Source organism: Pleurodeles waltl, chromosome 1_2, assembly GCF_031143425.1.
Source record: "Pleurodeles waltl isolate 20211129_DDA chromosome 1_2, aPleWal1.hap1.20221129, whole genome shotgun sequence".
In the NCBI taxonomy this organism is placed as follows: domain Eukaryota; kingdom Metazoa; phylum Chordata; class Amphibia; order Caudata; family Salamandridae; genus Pleurodeles; species Pleurodeles waltl.
Genome location: NC_090437.1, coordinates 888,230,733 through 888,253,954, shown reverse-complemented (window position 1 = coordinate 888,253,954; position 23,222 = coordinate 888,230,733). Strand labels below are relative to the sequence as shown.

The 23,222-nt window shown below is 45.4% G+C and overlaps 1 protein-coding gene across 1 annotated transcript in view; it reads right to left on the bottom strand.

Annotated features, from left to right (window-relative positions):
* SNX25 (sorting nexin 25) overlaps nt 1-23,222 on the bottom strand; it is an 830,371-nt gene that overhangs the window by 327,851 nt on the left and 479,298 nt on the right. Inside the window, exon 6 of the mRNA XM_069199645.1 lies at nt 13,971-14,041. Within this exon, the coding sequence (XP_069055746.1) occupies nt 13,971-14,041 (71 nt within the window). The remainder of the gene's footprint in view (nt 1-13,970; nt 14,042-23,222) is intronic.

The following is a 23,222-nucleotide window of genomic DNA, read 5'->3' as shown; positions in this document are numbered from 1 at the left end:
ATTTGTCAGTAGAAAAAGAAAAACGCCTCCAAGAAGTCCTGCAGGGAAAAGTCTTCCTCACACCCACAGGAGCCAGTTTATTACAGATGCAAGAATAAACAAAAAGAACGAAGACCCCACAAGCAAAAAAGATCGTACTCTGAAAGACATACTGACAAAAACACACATAGTAGACCAGACCTCAGCAACAAAGCACCTTCAAGTCCTACCCCAGAGACCAACATGCTTGAAAGCCCAATCAAAGAAATGGAGGGTCCCATCACATGACCATTTATGGAAAAGCTCTTCCAGAATATAAAAGCTAACACAACATCTCTTAAAGATGAGGTAATACGAGATATGGACATAGTGAAACGAAATATGACAGAACTGGGGAACAGAGTATCACTATTGGAAGCTGTCAGAGCTGCTAAGAAGGAAGAGCTTAGACAAGAGTTATTGACAATGAGGGACCAGAACCTATACAAATAAAGCCATGTCGAAGGTCTTGAAAATCGCTCGAATGGCACAACTATCTGCAGATTACCCAAAGACTCTGAAAAAGGGATTTTGAGGGATACGTAAAATAGTTGATCGAACATGTACTTCGAAATCAAGGCATGCCAAGATATTCAACTTGGCAGGATACATCAAGTGGGAACAACAGCATCAAAATCAACAAGTCCTTGACATCCTGACCTGTGCACATTACTTTAAGCAGAAAGAAGCAGTGAGAACACTGGGCACAATCATGTTAGAAGGAAAGAGAATATGGATCAACCAAGACCATTTGTCAATCACACTAACAAAAAGTAGAGCATTCCGACCTGCAATCAACTTCCAGAGTAGAAAAGGGATTAAATACAGATTGGCCCACTCCTTCTGTCTCATATTCCAGTGTGGGGGGGTGGGGGGGGGAGAGAGATGGGGGCTCGGCCTTCTGAGGTCCCTCACAGAGGCAATTCTGGTCCTGGGGTTGAGTAAAAGCAGGATTAGCATAAACAACCATAACAGTTTCAGATGAGGAGGTAATTGCCCAGACTTGTAGGGATTACTACAGGGAACTATACGTGGCAGAAGATGGCCAATTGCATGAGATTAAAGAAGAACTGTAAAATCGTGAAACTCCCCATCTCTATAAAGTTCCAATTGAAATTGTAGCCAAACCAATCATGGTGGACAATCATCAAGATGCAACATAATAAAATACCTTAGGCCAGGTGATTTATCCCAGCTTTTATAATTCATTTTGCCAAAGCGTGCCACCAAAGCTAACCCGACTCTTCAAGTCCTTCACTGAGTGGGGACCTTGAAAGACTCCATGTGAGAAGCATCCCTCACTGTCATCACGAAACCAGAGAAAGACCTAACACCATACCCTTTTTGTTGTCACATAGCACTGCTAAACATGGATAACAAACTACTCACTAGAATCTTGGTAAGCAGGCTGAACCCTTATATGCTACAGGTAACTGACTCCCAATAAAGGAGAGAAAACAGCAGCCTTATCTGTTGATGCTGAAAGGGCGTTTGACAGAGTTAATTGGCCCCTTGCTGAAGAAACTGTGTAATTCTTTGGATTCAGCCCCACATTTAGTCCCTGAGTGTGCAGTGGCTTTAGAGATACATTTGTCAAGGTCAGAACCAATGGAGTGTCCTCACTAGTAGTCTGTAGTCAGAGGGGCCTGCTACAGGATGCCCTTGTCACTATTACCTTTCACCCTATAAATGGAGCCCATGTCCCAAAAAGTGAGACAAACTGCAGCCACTACAGGAGAGAGAATTGGCAAGGATGTACATGAAATATGTAAATGAGGACCACAGCCCTTCAGCCCTGGCAGACTTCATGCTTGCCATCACAAATGCTCTAAGAGAAGTGGAATGGTTTGGACTAATACCAGTCCTTAAATAACTATCCAGAAGTCCCAAATCTCAATTTAACTGTGTCCCTAGTGCAACAACACTGTTTCAGGATCGTTTTAATTTACAGTGGGATATTGATAATGTTCAATACCTGGGTCTCAAGCTGGCGACACCACTAGGCAAAACAGCATGGATGGATTTTAAAGACTTACTACAGTTTGTTCAAAATTATACTCAAACTTGGGACATGGTTAGGACTATCATGGCTGGGCAGACTTGCAGCTATCTAAATGACTCTACTGCATAAACTACTGTTCACTGTAAAGACACTCCTCCTGTAACCACGTCAAGATATTCTATAAAAACCTCAAAAGGTGGTGAAAGATTTTTGTGTGTGTGTGGGGTGGGAGTCGATCCGCCAACAGATTACTTGAAAAATGGGGTTACTAAAACTAATCATTATATAGTGTGGTGTAGCCATTTAATTATAGCTTCATACACATTATATTAGCAAACTAGGCCTGCCACTGTGCACTTTAACCTAAACATATTTTATTCAGCTTCATTTTATTAATTTAACAATAGCCACATTTGCGGTCTTGTTTTATTTTCTCTATCTAGCTATTCTTCGCCTAGGTCAGCACTGCGTTCTTAAACAAGACATTTCTTTTGTGCTTTTCTCAAGGCTGCAGTAAGATAGGCTGCCGGCAAATGTGGTACGCTCCGTCTCTAATGTTCACAGAAACATACACTCTTTTACGTGGGAATCCTTTCTTGGAACACCAGCTGTTTTATTATAAAAACACTACTTTGACCCATGTACGTTAGAGGTAGATTCCAGCCAGATGACCACCACTGTATGCTGATTGCTTCGCTACAGCTGCTTATGTAGACCACAGGCATCTTGCTCAGGCCTGAGGGATGATGTCTTTCAGGGGAACCTGAAGGGCAGAACTAGAGCTTAACATGCTGTGCTCCAACATAGCCTAGGTAGAAGCTATTTTAATGATTCTAGTGACAATATGGTAGCGTTATTTTCATGCTTCACTCTCCTTGTCACAATTTTAATCATGTCATGCTTCATCGTCCTAGTTATTGCAGTACATGCTTTATTATCTAAGATTCAGTTACTTAAATAAAACCTTATTGAACTATATTCTGCCTCTGATTGTCCTTGTATATATGAGACTAATGCAAGTGAGAGAAACAGATGAGATCTGAGTGACCACAATTTCCCAGAGGAGTCAATTGTGTCATGCGCTCGGTTGCCCAATCATCCCTGCTCTTGGGTGGAGGTGAGGCACTGCTAGTTTGCCGGAACAAAACCCGCATTAGGCCGACAGGTGTCACCTGTATTGGATTCAGATTCAGATTCAGTCCCCCACAGTGCAAGTGATTCTGCCGCCCAAATCCAGTAGTTTCAGTAGAATAATGAAAGCCTATGCGACAAAAGCAGCTCCAATTAGATATAAAGGGAACTGTGGAGGACAAACTCAGAAAAGTACTTGTGCTTCACAAATCAAATTATCACTGGCATACATAGTTGGAACGTACAGTGGCTCCCCAAGAAACAAGGGGCCTGAGGCATGTATCTCTCTTTCATCACCAGAGCTACACTAGCAGCCTGGGACAAATTAGCTGTATAGAAAGGACTAACAAAAATCTCCTCAACAATTACACTATTAACTGGAAACCATATTTTATACTGGCTAATGGAGGAGATGCATATAATAAATGGCAAGAAGTTGTGTGCAAAAGCATAGGTGACTTCCTACAACCACAATAGTCTGAAATCATTTGAGCAAATGAAAACTGATTACAGCAGTTTGGACAGGAAATAACTGTAATGCCTCCAAATCAGATACTTAGTCACACACAGCAAGATTAAGACAGATGCTTGTAGAGCATTACCATTATTTGAAAATAGCTATTTGATGAGTCTATGCTCCAAATGACGAGTCCATGCAAGGGCAGCTGGACAACAACTGCCTACCTTAGAGCACAAGTAAGCTCAAATACAATATGTCATATACAAGGTTCCAGTGTACAAAGGTGAAAATATAAGACCAAGCTTCCAGCCTGGTCACAGCACAACCCTGGCCCACAAAAAACAAGACAATGAACAAGGAAGCAAGGGAAAAAATTAAAACCAGAGATACAGACAGTCAGCAAAGAAAGAGCAATAATTGATATCAGAAATATAATGAGAAATGGTCATAAACATCACAACACTTAGGTAAATATGACAGAATATTAATAACATACTGACATAAGAGTTTCAACTTCTACTTTGCAAGTCCAACAGGAACAATGTATTTAATGGAGAGATGTTTAAAGTCTCCCTTTTATGTCCAACAGAGAAAGTACATTTCATGGTACAGATTTTCGAACACTTGTGTCAATCTCCCATTTGAACCACTCGTCAGTTCGGAGGCATTTAACATGGAAGAGCCACAGGACTCCTTGGCTGCTTTGGAATATGTGACACTACCTAGGTCACATTTGGAGCAAGCAATTTTATTAGACGTCACAAAATTTGGACATACTCTACACATTCCCAGAATCCACAACCAAAAGGTTACATCCAGTTCACCTTCACTCTTCATACAGCACCTCCTCTTCAAGATCCAAAGGGACAGGAAGACAACCACAAAGGGAATCCTTGCCTGCCGACCATTGGGCCACAACGGAATTTCAGCAACCTCATCACTCCTGCCTCCCTCAGCTCCAAGAACTTTCTCCTCCTCTGCGACCTCAACTTCCATCTGGACGACACCACCAACCCCAGAACCACCAACTTGCTGGACAGCTCCCTTCAGTGTTGGCCTCACGCAGCTCGTGACTGGCCCCACACACTAAGCAGGCTACACACTGGACCCAATCTTCTCCACCTGCAACACAGCCAAAATCAATCACACCCTCCCAATCACCTGGACAAACCACTTTCATCATCCATTCCCACATCTTCACTCCTCCACACACGCCAACAGTGACAGCCCCCCTCCCAGGCCTGCAACTGGAAAAACATCACACAACAAGCATGGATCAACTCTCTCAACCTAATACATCCCACTCTCTCCTCCGCTGCTAGCAGAAACTCCCAGTGCCTCATTGAATGGCTGACCACCTCCGCCAACAGCCTCACTCTTCCCTAAAGACCAACTAACCCAGGAAAACCTCAAAACATGCAAGCTGATACACAGAAACCCTTAGGAACTCCAAAAGACACTGCAGACAGCTTGAAAGGAAGTGGTGATCCTCTCAAAAGCCCACAGTCAGGAGCACCTACAAGACTGCACTCAGAGCCTACTACCACGAGCTGATAGAGGCAAAGAAGAGGGCCTTCTCCCAGAAAATCGCAGCTAGCAACAACAAACCTAAAGAACCCTTCATAATAGTCAAATAATTCACCCACATACAATTCCATCACCCCATCGCAGGACCTCTCAAATCAACTATGACTTCTACCACAGCAAAATCTCCAACATATACAAGAACGTCGACCTTCTGCCTCCTTCCACAACCCTTCCTCATGCACCTCATGCTTCCACCGCAAGAGCACAAAATCTCTCCAACTGGACCCTATTGGCCACCGAAGAACCCACAATGATAATGGCATCAATCCACTCAGGTGCCCCCATGGATCCATGCTGGCACCACCTTTTCAGTTTTGGCAGCATCATAATAAGATTGGTAGTACAGTCCATCATCAACAGATCCATCACCACCGCCACATTCCCGGATGCCTGAAAAAACACAGATGTCACCCCTCTCCTTAAGAAACCATCCACAGACCTAGAAGTCCGCAGCAACCATGAACCCATCTCTCTGCTTCCCTTCTCCAGAACAATCATGAGAAAACCCATCAACAGCCAGCTTTCCTGCTACATCGAATGAGACAAACTCCTTGACAATGCACAATCAGGATTTTGCAGCAACTATTGCACCGAGATGGCCCTCATCGCTGCAACGGACGACATTCACATAATCTTGGACTGAAGTCACTCTGCAGACCCAATTCTGCTCGACCTCTCCACCCCTTCGACACGGTCTCCCACCACACACTCATCATCAGACCTAATGACGCAGGAATCCAAAGGCCAGTCCTTCAAAGGATGCACTCTTTCCTGTCTGGAAGAACGCAACATGTCAGGCTACTATCTTTTACCCCCGGATCCAAAGACTTCATCTGTGGAGCCCCACCCTCTTCAACGTTTACCATGCATCCCTTGTGAAGATCAGCCACTCCCTCGGACTCAGCTTCATCTCATACACCAATGACATGTAACTCATTGTATCCCTTTGAGAAGACCCCTTCACACCAAAAACAGCTTCTAAAGCAGGATGACAGAAGTCGCCGTCTGGATGTGCACCAACTGCCTGAATCTCAATGCCAACAAAACGTAAGTCCTAATTTTCAGACCCAACAAGTACCATTGGGACACTACCTGGTGGCCCACCGAACTGGGACCCGCCCCCAACACCCACCAATCAAACTGACTCGAAACCCTGGCATCATCCTGAACACCTAACTCTCCATGAGACCCCAAATCAACGCTGTCACATCTGCCTGCTTCAACATCCTCTGCATGCTTATTAAGATCTTCAAATGGCTCCCCCTGGACACCAGAAAGACCATCACCCAGGCGTTGATCATGAGCAAGTTACACTGCAGCAACACCGTCAACTACGGAGTGCCTGCCCATCACACAAAAAAGCTCAAAACCTTCCAAAACACCTCCACAAGACTGGTCTTCAACCATCCTTGCAGTACCCACCTCAAGCCTCACATCCAGGAACTCCGCCCTCTTCCTCACCAGAAACACTGCTACTTCAAGATACACACCTTTGCCTACAAAGTGCTGCATCAGAATGGACCCGTCTACCTCAAGAGCGGTCTTCACTTCCACCACTCAACCCACAACCTCCTATCTACCTCAATGTCATTCACATACATTACCTGCGTTTGCCGAATCAGGACAGGAGGCTGCTCATTATGCTATCAAACAGCAAAGACCTGGAACACGCTTCCCCAGGACATCAGAATAGCCACCACGCTCACAACATTCCACAAGAAACTGAAGAACTGGCTCTTTGACTGGTACTCCAGCCCTTCCACACCCACTCAGCATCTAGAGACCCTCACAGATGCGTAAGCAGCGCTCTACAAATCCTTTTGGCATATTACATTACACTTATGAAGAAAAGTCCAATTAACCTAGTTTAACCTTTCTTAACAAACACTGACCTTTTTACCCGGACAGAATCACCCACTTTTCACACAGTTCCTGACATCAAATCTGGCCTTATGCCTCCTTTGGTACTCCTCTTGGCAGTGGAAATCCCATCCCCCTCAAGCTATATACCCCCTTTTGTGCCCCCAAACCAGACAGGATTAAGTTTTGAATTCGACATCCTACCCTTCAAAGCAAAGAAAGGAGATTTTAAGGTCACAGTGTTGGGGGCATCGTGATGAACCCACCTGGTTTCACACAATGCATTCTTAAGTGGACATTTGGTATCTACTGCTCTCTGTACATATGCTCTGACCACTCAGTTTATTTGCTCCACTAATCCAATAGGTTGAGGTGAGTAAAGTGCTGTCTTAAGGCACTCAATGGATATTCCCTTCAAAAACTCTAGCATGTCCTGAGAAACAAAGAGCAAACTATTGTCTGTGAAAAGAGACTCAGGAATGTTTTCACAAGTGAATTAATTCTTCAAAAATGTAATTACAATAATATTATTCACTGAACTCACACATTCAGTCACGACCCAATAAAAGGTGTAATCAAAAGGTAATATCATATGATGTTCCCTGTACGACAAGAGTCCTAATGGGCTAACTATGTCCAAACCCAACTTTATCAAAAGTTCAAGCAGAACCTTAACCGGACCCAGAGGAGAAGAATGGGTCATTCTACACTTGTTGCACAAAGCCAACAATTTTTTGAACTTGAAACAAGGAACAGTGGAGATTGGAAAATGTTGGCGCACTCTTACAATACCGGACAAATGTATCCCAAATATATATATTCCAATTGTGATGCTCCAAAGGAAAGGGTGGTCACCTAACACCCTTTGAGGGAACCAAAGGTCCTGTAAATTGAACAATCCTCAGCCACACGCCAACAAAGTCCACTGCATTATCAACTTAAAAGTCTTTATTACTGCATTGCTAACAGTGTTTCGTCGCGAAGGAGTATTTGCCCACAACTTTGTCAGGACTAGAAAATACAAAACAAAAAATCCTTATCTACATAAACTGTCTATATTGTTACCTTGCCACTACTACCCCACACCTCGTGACAAGCACAAAAATAATTATGTATCTGGAGTGGAAACCACTCAACAAATCTCACAGCGAAAGTATACCATCACAGTGAACAATCCATGTTAAAATTTTAATACATACATGCTCCCCATTGTGATACATGCTAATTGCCTCTCCATCACGATGTGAAAATTATTACCATATCACCAACACACCAACCTAACGTACCTCAATACCAGCAATCCAAACGTAAACTAAAATAAATTGGTGAAAGTATCTCAAATACCAATCCACTCAGGTGTAATACATTTGTTTAAAAAAAAAAAAAAGAAATCGAAAGTTTACTCAAAATCCACTCGTCTAACAACACAAAATGTCTGTATAAATAAGTAGTGTTCAGACATCCAGGTCCTAAGACATGACAAAATCATTTAAATACCAATACACTGAATATACCACACTATTGGTACTATATAGTCCATCAAAAAACTATAATTTCCCCTACCTGTTCCAATACATCCTCTCTTCTTATCAGAAACGGAGTCAGCCAGAGAGTATTCCACTTGTAAGTTGGCGTCCAACATGGGTGCCATCTTGCCTGCTTTAAATAGTGCAGACCATCCAAAAGTCCTCCCTGTGCCTGGGGATTGGTCAGTGTTTTAGCACTTCTTCAGTTTGTCGATCCGGACTGGTCGATCCACTAGTACAGCTCTCGCACTCTTACTTTGTCAAACTCCTCCCCAGGTGTCCCTCATATGCTAAATTTATTATTTTCACTCTCCTGTTAACTGGTGTCCTTATGTCAATATCCCTGAAAAGTTTAAATTAACAAGGCGCAGTTCCTCTTGCACATTCAAATATCCTTTCAGAAAACTTTCTACACCTCCAGGTCAACCTCTGAGAAGATATTCACTAATCACTCTGAATGCCGCATCATTGCCTCTGAACTGTACCCATTCCACTGCATGTAGGGTATTTTCTCTTACCTAATTAACCCATAAAAGTTCTACAGCATCTGTTCAACTGGCAAGTGTGACAGTCAGCAACACAATTATAACAGCCAGCAACACGATGAGTATTACAGCTTGAGATTTACTTCATTTGAAAACTGTAGCACCACAGACCTTGAGTCCACCTCTTTATTCTGGGGTGAAATTCTCTCCACTCTTCGAGGAATAAATATACACAAGGAACAGATAGCATGATCTTACTGTAGAGGGTAAACCTTAAAGGAAAAACGTGAAGTCGTGAATCATCCATGATACTGCCCATGCCTCTCATTCAATTACAGAACTGTGCTTCTCAGCTCCTTTAAGAGTGTGTGAAGCAAGAGCCACAACTCTCACTTCCCCATTTACTACCTGTGAAAGCATGGCACCAAGAGTATAAAGACTAGCATTAGCAGACAGTCTACTTCTCTTGTATATATTAAACTGTCCAAGAGTACAAGAGTAGGTAAGTCATTGATGTCATATTTAGTTAATAAAAGCCATTCATGTATTACAAAAACAATTTACAAATGTTCACATTTTTGAAAATGTCAGTGATTCTGAAAAAATATTGTTTGATTTATTCAGTTAGTCCATTTGCAGTTGTTACCGACCATGCTTAATGATAATTTATACTAAGCCCTTGCCAAAAAGGTTTATAACAATTTCAGTCAAATGTGTTCATATAAATATTTACAAACGTTTAAGCCTTAAGCTGAAAATAAAGTGTGTAATACAATCACCAATTCAAGGAGAAAAATGCTATCAACTTTTCCTTTAAAAAAAAAAAAATATGAATATATGTAGTCAGTGAGTCATTTGTACTTAGAACTCTCTTCGTGTGAGAGGGAAGAATTTGACAAAGTATCTTAAAAGCATATTATCTTCATTTAAGCATTCAATTAACACATGTCAACAGGTTTGGATTCCCATCAGGGTTAATACCGGTCCCACCAACCTTCTCCATTTGTTCCTAAGGCTGAACATAGGTACATGATGTGTAGCATAGCTTCTGACCTATGAATGCACAGCCTGCAATTGTTATTTTCCAATGGTTTAATCCAGGGTGGATTTTAGTAAGCCATAGGAAGCTCTCCAAATCTGTATTCCACTTATGCTTCAGATGTTTCAAAACACCTTTAACATGGTAATCCTGACATCTAATTTAACAATAGCTATTGATAGTCAACCATACATGAGAATGCTTACAAAAAGGTTTTCTTTTTTCTGAAAGACATGATGGCCCTTTCATGATTCATTTAATAGTTTTTTCTTTAAAAAAATAAATAATTAAGACTTGCAGGTAGTTTATGTAGAGATTTTGTAGTTTTTGTAGAGATTTTTCCACACCATTTTTTGCAGGACTTCTTTGATCCGAGGTCAGGTTCTGAAATAGTTCGACACTAATGTACTCGCTGGCAGTCAAATGTCTTCCCACACTCACATTTGACTTCTTTTTTAAAAATATTTTTATAGGGTTTTTGCATGAAAAGAGTCATTGCAATGACATCAGCAAGGTCAATATTATCAGTAACAACAGTAATTATAATACAACATCAATATAATAATTACAAATGTCAAAGGCATAAGCTTTGTAAGACGTAGTAGGGAACAGTTTGAGTGTGAAGAGAATGAAGAGAGGAGAGTGGGATAAGAGGATCCATGGGCCCGGGTAACAGACTGGGCTGAAAGGAGAATAGGTTGACTCAATGGAGGCCTCATATGAACATGTATTGGCAGCGTCTGAGCCTATGAGGCGCATCCCCATGGTCTAGTATGTGCTGCATGTTCTGATGAAGTGGCCGATGTTCATGAGGGCGAGTGTAGTACCTATACGAACTGGGTCCCTGGTGAGACTGAAAGGGGCCCGTGAGGAAATGTAAGAGAAAAGGAAAACAGAAAAGGATGAATTTCGGGGTACTAAAACAAGTAGGAGAAATGTAATTGGGGTGAGATGCGAGCAGTAGGGGTGAAGGGTGACTTGACAGAGATGGTGTGGTATGTGCAGATCAGACAGGCACTTGAAACACAAGGATTAGGGCTGTTGGTTTAGGGCGGAGAAAGAAGGGGGTTCATCACCTGCAAGGGTTTTGAGCTGTTGCAGCACAGTATCTAATTTGATTCCTTTGTCAAGCAAAACTCTTAATGATTGTACTATTCTTGCAAAATTGCCAATACATTTGGAGCAAAACATGTGATCCCTAGTCTCAGGTGTTAGTGCCTTCACTATACTATACTATACTGGCCTACTCTACTTTAGAACATCTCAGCTCTCGAATTGGTGTTGGCCAAATAAGTCACTGAGGTTACTCTAAACCTCAACTTTTCCCTCTATAGGATTAAACCAAAACTCTGTACTTTGTCCACAATCATTGGCAGAATGCTAAGATAGCCCCTGTACTTCCCTAAAACCAGGATATGGTCTTTAAAAAGACAAGACCTGGGGTACACCCTCAAGCACCATCTTTATCACCCTCACAAAGCATGCAGCAGCAGACGCTAACCCAAAGGTCATACAAATGAATCTGTTTGCTCCAAGAGGTGTAACAAAAGTGTAAGGTGGTTGAAGTCAACATGCAATGGGACCTGATAATATGTATACGTGTTCTAAACACTGAATAATGAACCCCTTCCCAAAACATTGTCAGAGCTTCTGGGATATTAGGAAGTGGCTTCTGAGCCACCCAAATGTGCTTGTTGAAGTCCCAGAGGGCCACACACATCTTCATTTATCCCCCTTCCTCGGGTGCTAATATAACTGTGGTGAAGCAATATGAGGATTAAATTACCTCTATAACACCCTGTTGTAGCTCATCCCTGAGTGGACACACTGTAATGGGAGTGATATTCCTGACTTTGTGTATACACACCACAAAATTCTTCCTAAGGATGACTCTGTGAATATAAATTTCTTCAATTGGCACTTCTTTTGAAACAGCGCTATAGGCTGGCTGGATATTAGGGGACCGGCAACAGATTAGAGTTCAAGGGGCACCGTAGAATGGGCAGTGGCAGAGGAGAACCACATCAGGCTCTCTCTTATAGACGAGAAAGTAACCAAGGACCTGGAAGTTTGGGGGGGTTGGGGGGCATACTTGCAACATTTGAGAAAGCCGACACACAAGGAAGACTGGGACGTCTATGTCTGGTTCGTCTGGGGGACAGCCTACATAGCCCCTAGGGCTGCAGAATAGGAAAGGGCACGGACATTGAGGAGAATTCCATGGATCTCCATGGATCAAGGAAAAAATGTGTGTAAATGCATAGAAACGGTTTTTAAAAAAGGATGATTTTGTGCCGAAAACCCTTTAGTTGCCTAAATTCCTCTCTAAAGATACCTGGAATTTTTATACTATGTCAGTTCCATCTTCAATGTTAGACACTATGAGAACCTCTTCAGATGCATTGGGCTTTAAGGTAATCCCAATCTCACCCTGGTGGGGCCACCCTTAGCAGATTATCATCTTGCTTGTCAACTGACAGAATTAAGGCACACCCATACAACAAAAGAATGGAAGAATGTCTTCTATAGGACACGCATGCCAATGATCAGCTCTGCTGGCAAAAAAACACTGATAAAAATACCCATACACTGGTACCATACATCACAAGGATAAATAGCTGGCTCCCTCCAAATATAAAGAATGCTGGGCAGAACGAGTTAATACTGGCTCACCCCAACCCCTATTGTGGTACAAAAATACTGGGAGAAGCCCTACCTGCCATTCATGGATACCGAACTCCTTAGAATACCAGTATAAATAATATTAGGACTATTAAATAAACAAACATACCCAAGGTGGAACTAATGTCACTAGCAATGTGTGCAGCTAAGCAAGCAATAACCACCCTATGGGGCTCAGATATAGTATTAGATCACAGGAAATGATTACACCAACTCTGGGACCTAAAGGTGATACAGAAAAGGTCAATGGCTTTAGGACAAAGGAAGGGTTCAGGCATATCTCTCCTTGCAGATAGATTCAATGAATTAACATGCCCTAAATTCCTTAAAGTATTCCAACTGACCTGAGGTACACCCTCGAGCATCATCTTCATCACCCTCTCAAAGCATGAAGCAGCTACGAAAGCTAGAAATAAGCGAATAACTAGAAGGGGAAGAACAATCTAGGGCCATAAGGAGCCTCCTCTTCACAGCAAGTTATAGTATTTCAGTTTCTAGGACGTGGCCATATAGAGTAAAATTTGGGATGTGTAGAGGGAGGGAAAGTGATTCTTTAACAAGTTCAAGAGGATGCAGGCAGGTACATGTGTATTCAATTTACAGTAATAAAACAGAATTGATCATAAACAGAGACAATGCCCTCTTTATTTTTTATATTACATGTTTATATTGGAGTAGTTAGCTTGAAAGATGTTTTTTTTTTTTCAAACATCGAAAACATTGGAAATACTAAGTGAAATACTGGAGTATACTTTGTGGCTGTCTGCAATAAAGCTGTGCTCTACGGGGTACAGTTATCAATCAGCACAGAATAGAATTTTAATGTTTTGCTTTTGTTTCCGTTCATGAACGGACAATGGTTAGGGGCAGTGAAGGCATAATTAACCACTAATCTCTCTAACAAAAACTGAGAGAAGACTTGAAATGACAAGGCAAAACATGATGAATTTACTATAATGAATGGAAAGCAGAGAAACAAACTTGTTTTGACGTAAAAGGAAAGCTACATACAAAGGTAAGGAATATTTTGGAAGGACTTGCCATTAATTTGGCATTCATTTATTTTTCCAATTGTAAAATGTTCATGTGCTTCCCCTTCCCATTATCCCCCAAGATTTTTTTTTTTTTACCGAAACAACTAGAGAAAATACTTCACAAAAGCAAAGGACCAATACTTTACCTTTCGGCTTCTTCATCTGGGGAAAGGTACCAATTGTAGTTGCTTGTATTATCTCTACAACAATTTGATACCTATTTTGTAGGAAAGATTCAGAAAAAATAAGTTATATTTAGTCATGGGGGAAAACCCACAAATGTTACAACTACTTCACGGCTTTAATTGCAGCATTATGATACAAGCGAAGCATAGACCCTGAAATGAAATTGTTGATCAATAATGTTTACAGTACTTTTAAAATGAATTGTTACAAATGCATTACTGAATTTCTCTGTTAAAACATATTTTGGCACGGTATTTTTTTGTAAGAGTCCTTGTACCCAAACTACTTTCACAATGTTTGTGGCACAACGAAGACTTTCTTTGTTCCAGACAATGTAACTTTGTTTTTAACACTCCATCACATTAGCAGCAGAGTATATCCCAAATCTCGACCAAGAAATGTTAGGAATAGGAAAGAAACTATTTTGTAACCGGCACAATATTGACAGTGGAGACATAAACCTAGGTGTAATGCCACTCTTGATAGATCCATAACAAAGAGTAAGGGGAATCTCCAAAGCTTTCAACAGTAAGGAAGTCCTGGTTGGGAAGTCTGAGCCTAGTAAACAGGTGGTGTCGCCAGTTACTGGTGGTTGACTACTTGCAATTCTCTGCTGCCCACCAAACCTATGCCTTCTTAGATTACCTCCTGAATGATAAACAACGGCCACGATAACCCTTAAGCGGCAGAAGCATCCAACTGAACTAAAAGCATCCAACTGAACTGCATGAAGTCATGGAAGGAAACAAGGGATACCTAACTTTCAGTGATACAGGTGAGTCAGATAGAAAAATTGTGTGGGTTGCACTGAAAAATGTAGCACCTTAAACACATGTGAAAAATAGGCCTTGAAAAGCTGATGACTGAATGAAAAGAGTTAGAAAAATACCTTGAAGAAGAACTGGAGGAAATAAACAGTAGTTAGCGAACAACCCCGAAAAATTGCACTAGATAGGGTCAAATATATGCCAATTAAATGCTTGCCATGACAGAAGGCTGCTTTTTCAGAGGGTTAACCAAACCAGGCACAATACTAGCAAACAAACTGAGATCATGCCAAACATCCAGAAACGCAAGGGAAGGCTAGAGATGCGCAGGGGTGGTTCAGATGACTGATGAGGGGAAACTCAAAACATTACACAGGCCCACAACTCTACATACATAGAGTAACTTTAAAAAATGAATGTCCAACCAAATACTCACTTTCATTAAAAGTATCATTTATAAAGATACACAAGGTAAAATGTGATACACACTAAATAATAACACACTCTTCATAAGGTCTATATTCTAGTACGGTCAGGGCAGACATCAGAGTCCCACTCGTATCGCCATGGACTGGGATTATTCCCATTTATGCGAGGCAATATCCAAGCTAGGCCCACCATAAAAAATAAAGAGTCTTAGATGTCCTATTATGGCTATTCAAAGTCCAGCGTCTTTGGTGCTTTAGTCAGAGATGATTGCCTTCCAAGGTCTTGGAAACCTGCTGTTCAGTCTTACGGTAGAGATGAGAAGAAAAGCCAGGTACCGTTCAACGGTCCTGGGTTGAGGTTGACTGCAGCTCATGTCCACAATGAGCAGTATTCTTGTTGCAGCCGGGACAGTGTCTGGACCTCCACCATGGCGCTCCTCATTTGTTGTGGTATGTTCGATCTCCGATGGCAGACCTAGGGAGCTTCTTGAGTTGCAATGACGAAGTAGGTCTCAGAGTTCACTGCTGCACACTGTACACAAGCAATGGCTCTCTGCTACTTCGAGGTACCCACCGGCATACAAAGGTCATGTTCCTTGCACTGAAGGCGGGGTCCATCTTTCGGGTCTCAACACTGCAAAGGGTGACAGCCCTATACACCACAGCACTGAACAAGGGTGAAAGCCATTAACCTTCACAGCTGCCCCCACAAGGCATACAGGGGGTAGCCTTGAACGCATATAGGCAGGTGGTCCTATTGATGCGATGGTCCAATCTTCTCCACAGCCCCCTCTTACCATATAGGTGGTCACCACAGCAAACACTGGTAGCCAGACCGATCAGTGCACTCATTCCAACTGATCAGAATCTGACACTTCATTTCCCAGGATCCACTCAGCAGGAACTCCACTGGATCCAGTCCCTCCAGGTGACCGCATCCTCCTCCTCATTGAGTCCACAGGTCTAAGGTCATGCATAAACTAGTGCTCCTGTCACCTGTTTTTGATTCTTCTCACCATGCATGGTGGACTGGCAGACACTATGTCCCCAGTCCTGGTCACCCCAGGCAGAAGTGGTAAGCTTCTCCACACATGTACAGCTTCAGTTTGACCACTTGAGAGTTTGAAGTTCATTGTTTTATAATCCTTTTCCAGACACCAATGTGATTTGGTGTCTCTGTCTTTTAGGTATGTGTTCTGGGGGTTGTTCACTGAAAAATGCCCATTCCCCTGTCTCGCCCTTTCTCCAGGGAGCAGTATATTACAGCAGGAGTGTCTCCAGAACAGATTGTCCTAAACACAGGCCATAGGATGACTAGAGGATCGCACCTGGATGTCAGCCTCAGTGATATGTCAAATGGTTAGCCCCTCTCTTTACGATTCCCTTATCAGCCTTATGTCCTTCCTTTGACGTGCACAAGTCCCTTTGATCAGTGACCTCTCTGTAGAAGCAAAGAGCCCCTTTTGAAATGTATCGAAAAGCCTTGCTTTTTCTTCCCCCAGCTGTGCATGCCCACCCATCTCTCAGAAATGCAGCAATCTGCAAATCTGTCTGGGAGACTCCTTGGACTTCACAAGATCTTCACAACTTCTCCCGTCGAGTGCTGTACTGTGCCTTTTCACAGGTATGCATACATTCTAGTGCACACACGCATCCTTTCGACGACTCTCTTGTACTGCACCACATCAAGGGCACACCTACATTCCAGCACACATACACAACCACATGTGCTGACTGCAACTGCACACAAACCAATGCAGGCCTAGGGCTGAGTTAAGAACTTAGCAGCAGAACATTACAAGAGTGAGCCAGAAGCACCACTTTAGTGACAAGTATAAAAAGGACCTTTCACTTTACTGATCACTATTACTGAAAATGCAGTTTACTGCCACCACACTTGGGCTTCTTAGCTCCCGGTTAAGGTAGTAGCCTGCCAGCACCCAAGGGTAGAGCTTTCAGGGCCCCTCTTGGTCTTAGCAAGACCACAATTCGTGAGACAGACCTAGGTCATAGATAACACATTTTTTTTTCAAATATATTTTTATTAACATTTTGTTATTATACATTTGTATTTCTATTCAAAGTAATAATTAGTACTCGTTATACATGATCGTTGAAACAAACCACACTTGTGGTGTACATTATTCTTGCTTCTTTGTATATTCCTGTGGTGCCCACATTAGCATTTATGTGCTTGTCGGATTCTAACTCTAAAACTCCAGCCCAATTGACAAACTGTGCAGTGTAGACCGTTGATTTACAACATTGTTCTGTGTCATGCATATGATTAACAAGTTAAGTAGGAAAAGAGCCGTTCCAATCTACAACTTGGAGGAGAAATCTCGAGGAGAGAAGGAACGAGGTTTAAGGGGAGGAAATGAAAGGAAAAGGGAAGAGGAGGGAAACTAGGGGGGGGGGGCAGGAAGGGTATGTAACTAAACAGAGGGTCAACTTTACAGCATTGTGTGGGTGAGGTTTATAGTTGATAATCTTCAAGGAACTAGGCACAGTGACATAAGTGAGAAGGCCTTGCCCAGGGCGCACCAGTGAGTATATGGGGCAGCAGTTCACCCACTCCACCCCCGATCCCCGGGGCGTTCGTCTCTTTTTCGCAGTTCCCGATGGGGACTTGGTGTCGGTTCAGGGATCTCAAGGCACCGCTTGGGTGACTTCCTCCCCGGGACCAACTGCCATGGTGTGCAACCCCTCTCCCTCTACCACTTCGGCGTTTGATGTTCTCTTGGACAGCCCATCCCATGTCGTCACCAGGTCTTCCCAAGTCGGGGCAATAGGAACCTGTCGGATGCCCTTGGCCTCCTCGGCCTTCAGGACCTGCAGTTCGGCCCTGCACCATTTCATAACATCCCTTTTCCAGTCAGCTAACGAGGGGTGGACCGAGGACTTCCAGCCCTTTGAGATCAACCTCTTGTAGAGGGCCAGCGTTAGGTCCAGGAAACGTCTGCTTACTTTCCCCTTTAAATCAGGGGGCCTGAGACCCAGCAAGCACAGATCTGGTGTGTGCCGTAGCTCCGCTCCGATTAACTGCGAGAGGACAGCCAGTGCCTCCTTCCAACCAATTTGAAGTACCGGGCACTCCCACACCATATGGTCAAAGTCCGCTTCGTCCCCCCAGCATCTTGGGCATGTTCTGGGGGTCCCCCCGTATATACGAAATAGTCTGTGTGGCGTGAGGTACGTTCTGTGTAGGTAATTATATTGGGTGTATCTTAATCGTGTGTTACGAGAAATCACCCGAGGGTATGCAAGTGCTTTATTCCATTCTGAGTCAGTCAGTTTCTGCCCAATAGTGCCTGCCCAACGCTCCCTCAAGGATTGCAGGGGGTCTAATACAGCTCGGGCCTGAGCCCGGTAAATTTGAGCTAACAGATGGGGCTCCCCCCCCGACGTCAGCAGGAGGTGCAGTACCTCATGGACTGCGGGCTCTGCATTTATCGTGCACCAGTGGTCCTTCAGGGTGTGAATCAATCTCCTGAAAAGTAGGAATTGGCCCCGGGGGACACCCACTCCCGATAGGGCAGGGAATTCCCTTAGCACTCCCCCGTCAAACAGCCCACCCACCATCTCAACCCCCGCTCCCGTCCATGGGCCAAGCCCGAGATTCCCCGGGCCTTTCCCCCCAGATTCCAGAACCAGCGTTGAGAGCGGCAGGGCCGGAGAATACGGGGGGCCCACTCCCACTCTTTTCATACATCTCTTCCAGCATGCCAAAGCGACACTCGTCATTATGTTGTTATCAGGTAGAGCTTTTTTCCTGCCTATCATACGTGCCACAATCCATGCTGCTTCCATTATCCCCTGGGGTGTACATAGGTCCAGGAGTCCACTGCCCGTCAGCCAGCCAGCCACCCACTGCAGTTGGGATGCCAGGTAAAAGGCCTCAAAGTCGGGGGCGCCCAGTCCTCCCATTAGGGTCGGCCTGCAGAGTGTTGTAAGAGCAGTGCGTCTGCGACCATCGTCCCAAATTAGATCTCTTAGCAGCATGTTCAGATCGCGGAACCATGATGGTGGGATCAGCAGTGGTAAGTTAACAAAGTAATAGAGGAGTCGGGGGAGCATAATCATTTTGGACAATGCCACCCTGTCCATTACTGATAGTTTCAGGGAACGCCAGAACCCAACCGAGGACCTCAAGGATCGTAGCGCCCTTCCCAAATTGCCCTCCCTGAGATCTCCCAATTCGTGGAATATCTGAATACCCAGGTACTTGAAGGTCCGTGGGGCCCAGTTTACATCCGTCGGGCATGTTGCTGGGCGCGCGCTTCCAGGGGTCAGGGGGAACACATACGTTTTGCCGCGGTTTAGGTGTAGCCCAGAGACTTCACCAAAGTCTTCCAAGACCCTAAGGGCCCAGGGGAGACCACTAGCACCGTCCCTGAGGTATATTAGTATGTCGTCAGCATACAGGGAGACAATATGTTCGGTTGGCCCCCATACCACCCCCCTCCCCACTCCCTCCTCCCGCAGACGAGCCGCGAGGGGTTCAATAGCCAGGGCAAACAGCAGCGGGGGAAGGGGGCACCCCTGTCTGGTTCCGCGAAACACCAGGTATGTTCTGGATATTGTTCTACCTGTCTTCACTCTTGCCAGCGGGACGAGTACAGTAGGTCCACCCATCTCACCCAGTTCTCTCCCAGGCCCACTCCCACCATCACCGACCTCAGGTAGTCCCATCTAATTGAATCAAAAACTTTCTCGAAATCCACCGCCAGCAGGAGCCCGGCCGGCGGAATCAGTTCTTTGGGCATATGTATGATAGAGAAGATACGCCTAAGGTTTAGGGAGGTGCTGCGCCAGGAATGAAGCCGTTTTGGTCTGCATGTATCAGTGTGGGCAAATGAGGAAGCAGACGGTCGGCCAATATCCTACTGAGGATCTTAAAGTCACTGTTCAGCATCGATAATGGGTGGAAGTCGGACACTGAGGCTTCCCTGTTGGTGGTCTTAGGGAGTGGCACAAACAGTGCTTCGCGTAGTGTGCCTGGTAACTCTCCGCTCTGTACTGCTTCCGCGTACATCTCCGCCAAGCTAGGAGCTAACAAGGATTTATATTTTTTGTAAAAGTCCATAGGAAGGCCGTCTGTGCCGGAGGTCTTCCCAGGGGCTAGTTGTGCTATGGCATCATTAATCTCTTCTACGGTCACCGCCCCCCCCAGGCTGTCTCTGACCTCTGGACTCAGCACCCAGAGCGGGGTCTGCCGCAGATAATTGTCAAATGTCATTAGTTCAAGGTTGCTAGGTCTCCTTTACAGGTGCGTGTAATAATCTCTGAATGCGTCATTGATGAGGCCTGGGCTAAGTCTACGGTTTCCCTCTATGTCTGATACGCTTGTGATGGGTTCACTGTCCCCGCCCGGGCGCACTAGCCACGCCAGAAGCTTGCCCGACCTCCCCTCCTCTGATTGTAGGGATGCCAGGCACCTCTGCATGTTATGACATCTGAGCTTTTCTTCGGCCTGGGAGTGTTCCCTGCGGGCACGGATATATTCCTCCTCCCCATGTGTTGTGAGGCCCTGTCTTAATTCCCCCTCGTGTATGACCTTCTCCAAGGCAGTAAGCTCCTTTTCTAGTGTTTTCCTCACCCCTGCCGACTGCCAGAGGCAGAAACCCCTCGTCGCCACTTTAAGTGTCTCCCACTCCACTGCCCTGGAGGAGGTGGATCTCTTATTAATTTCGATGTGCTCTGACAGGTAGTTACGCAGCACCTCTCTGTACGCCTGATCTTCCAGCGCCGCGGGGGCCAGCCGCCATGATGGAATGGGGGGTCTATCCTGTGATATTCTCAATGTTAACAGTAATGGGTTATGATCCGAAATTGTGCGGGCAAGATATTCGGAGTGTGTCACCCCACGAGCTAGGCCCGGGGTGCAGGCCACCCTGTCAATTCTAGTGTGTACCCGGTGGAGGCCCGAGTAGTACGAATAATCCCTGTCGGTCGGGTGATGCACCCGCCAGACATCAACCAAGCCCCATGCTTCGAGCCACTTGACCAGGCTTTGTGCTATCTTAACTGATGCCGCACCTTGTAGGGGCGGGGTAGACCTGTCCATGTTTATGTCTAGCACTGCGTTAAAGTCCCCTCCTATTAGTACCTCCCCTATGTGTTGGCGGGTGAGGTGTCGTGATAGGCTCGTCATAAATGGAACCTGGTCTTGATCAGGGGCGTAGATGCTACTCATGACCAATGGAGTCCCGTGTAGTTTCCCTTCTAGTATCACAAACCTGCCCTCCTTGTCTATGTTTGAGGTTTCGATTGTCAGGGGAACACCCGCTCTAATCCATATCATTGCGCCTCTTGCGTAGGCTGAGTACTCCGTGGCAAACACCTGCCCCCTCCATCTCCGCCTAAGTTTCTCACCCTCTCCCGGGGCCAGGTGGGTCTCCTGTAACATTGCTATCTGCACACCCCTTCTCTTTAGGAATGATAGTATCCTGTGTCTTTTGGCTGGGGTGCCCATCCCCCTGACATTCCAGGTTATGATGTTGTAATCTGCCATCTTGGTCTTGGAGTCTGACAATTGGGGGACCGGTACGCCCGGTATTCTAATCTACCCACTCCTGTACCTGTTCCTGTATTGTAGTCAGATTCTATTGCCCATGCTGCTGATTTAACACAACTGCAAACCCCAACTCCCCCGCCCCAGGGCACCTCCGGAACTATAGGTAGCCCATAAAACTGTGCAAGAATGCAACTTTTCCAAACACATAACTGCAGTACTCGCCAGCCAAGCAAGACAGGTGAGCGGTAAGGGCGGGGGGGAAGCGGCCAGGTCCGGAGGGGCCACTCGTTCATACGATTCATCTTGTCTTCAGGCGCAGCCACGCAGCCGGGCTATCCGAGTTCGTCGGCTGTTTGCGGAGTCACCTTTGGTGCCCGAGATGGGCTCCCCGAGTCCCCGGCGGAGGACACCATCGTGTCGTCGGACTCTGCCTCCGAGCCCCCGCTGGGGGGATACCTCGCCACTCACTCGGGACACCGCCTCCAGGGCCGCCCTTCTACCTGTTTCTCTCTGCATTTGCGTCGGCGCCAAACGTGGACGATCTCTGGTCCTCTTCCCCCTAGGTGCACGGCGGGTTCCGCTCGCTTCAGCATCCACCCGCCCTGGTTGTACCGTTTGGGATCTGCGCCTTTCTAGCTAGTCCCATGCCTCCTCCGGAGATTGGAAGAATGTGGTCTTTCCCTCTATGATCACTCTCAGTCTCGCTGGGTATAGGAGTGAGTACTGGATCCCCTCGGTTCGTAGTGCTCTTTTGACCGCTAAGAATGAAGCTCGCCTGTTCTGGACCTCCAGAGTAAAATCAGGGAATAGCGTCACTTCCCCGTTTGCTACTTTGAACGGGCCCGTCTCTCTGGCTTTCTGTAGGAGAATGTCCCTGTCCTTGTAGTGCAAGAGTTTAGCGATTACAGCACGGGGGTCTGCCAGGAGCAAGAGGCCTCGACGGCACGCGGTGGGCGTGTTCCAGCGTGTAGTAGGGAGTCAGGCATCCCGGTGCAACCACCGTGCTCATCCATTTCTCCAGGAATTCCACCATGTTCTCCCCTTCGGGGAGGCCCACCACGCGCATGTTGTTCCTCCTATTTCTCCCTTCCGCGTCTTCAGCACGTTGTTCAAGTCTTGCTACTCTATCAGCCAGGGAGGTTACTTCCGCTGCCATGTAATTTTGCCTCAGGCGATGTCCGCCAGCGTGGTTTCTGTTTCTTTGACTCTGTCAGCCAGTTTATGAAGTTCAGCTCTCAAGAGTCCCACCTCAATCGCGACTTGGTTGATGTCTCATTGCAGTGTTGATTTTGTGTCCTCTATTGCCCCCAATATCTTGTCTAGGGTGACCTGGACCTTTGAGTGGGGCTGGTTCAATGAGTCCGCTTCGCCATCCACCGGTGGTGTCAGGGGGTCCATGGCTCTGTTCTTGTGTCGGCCCTTGGGGGGCATCAGTCCAAACAGGGGGCGCACCCCGGGGAGGCCCGGTAGCCGGTCAGTGCGCCGCTGCGGGAGGCGCCA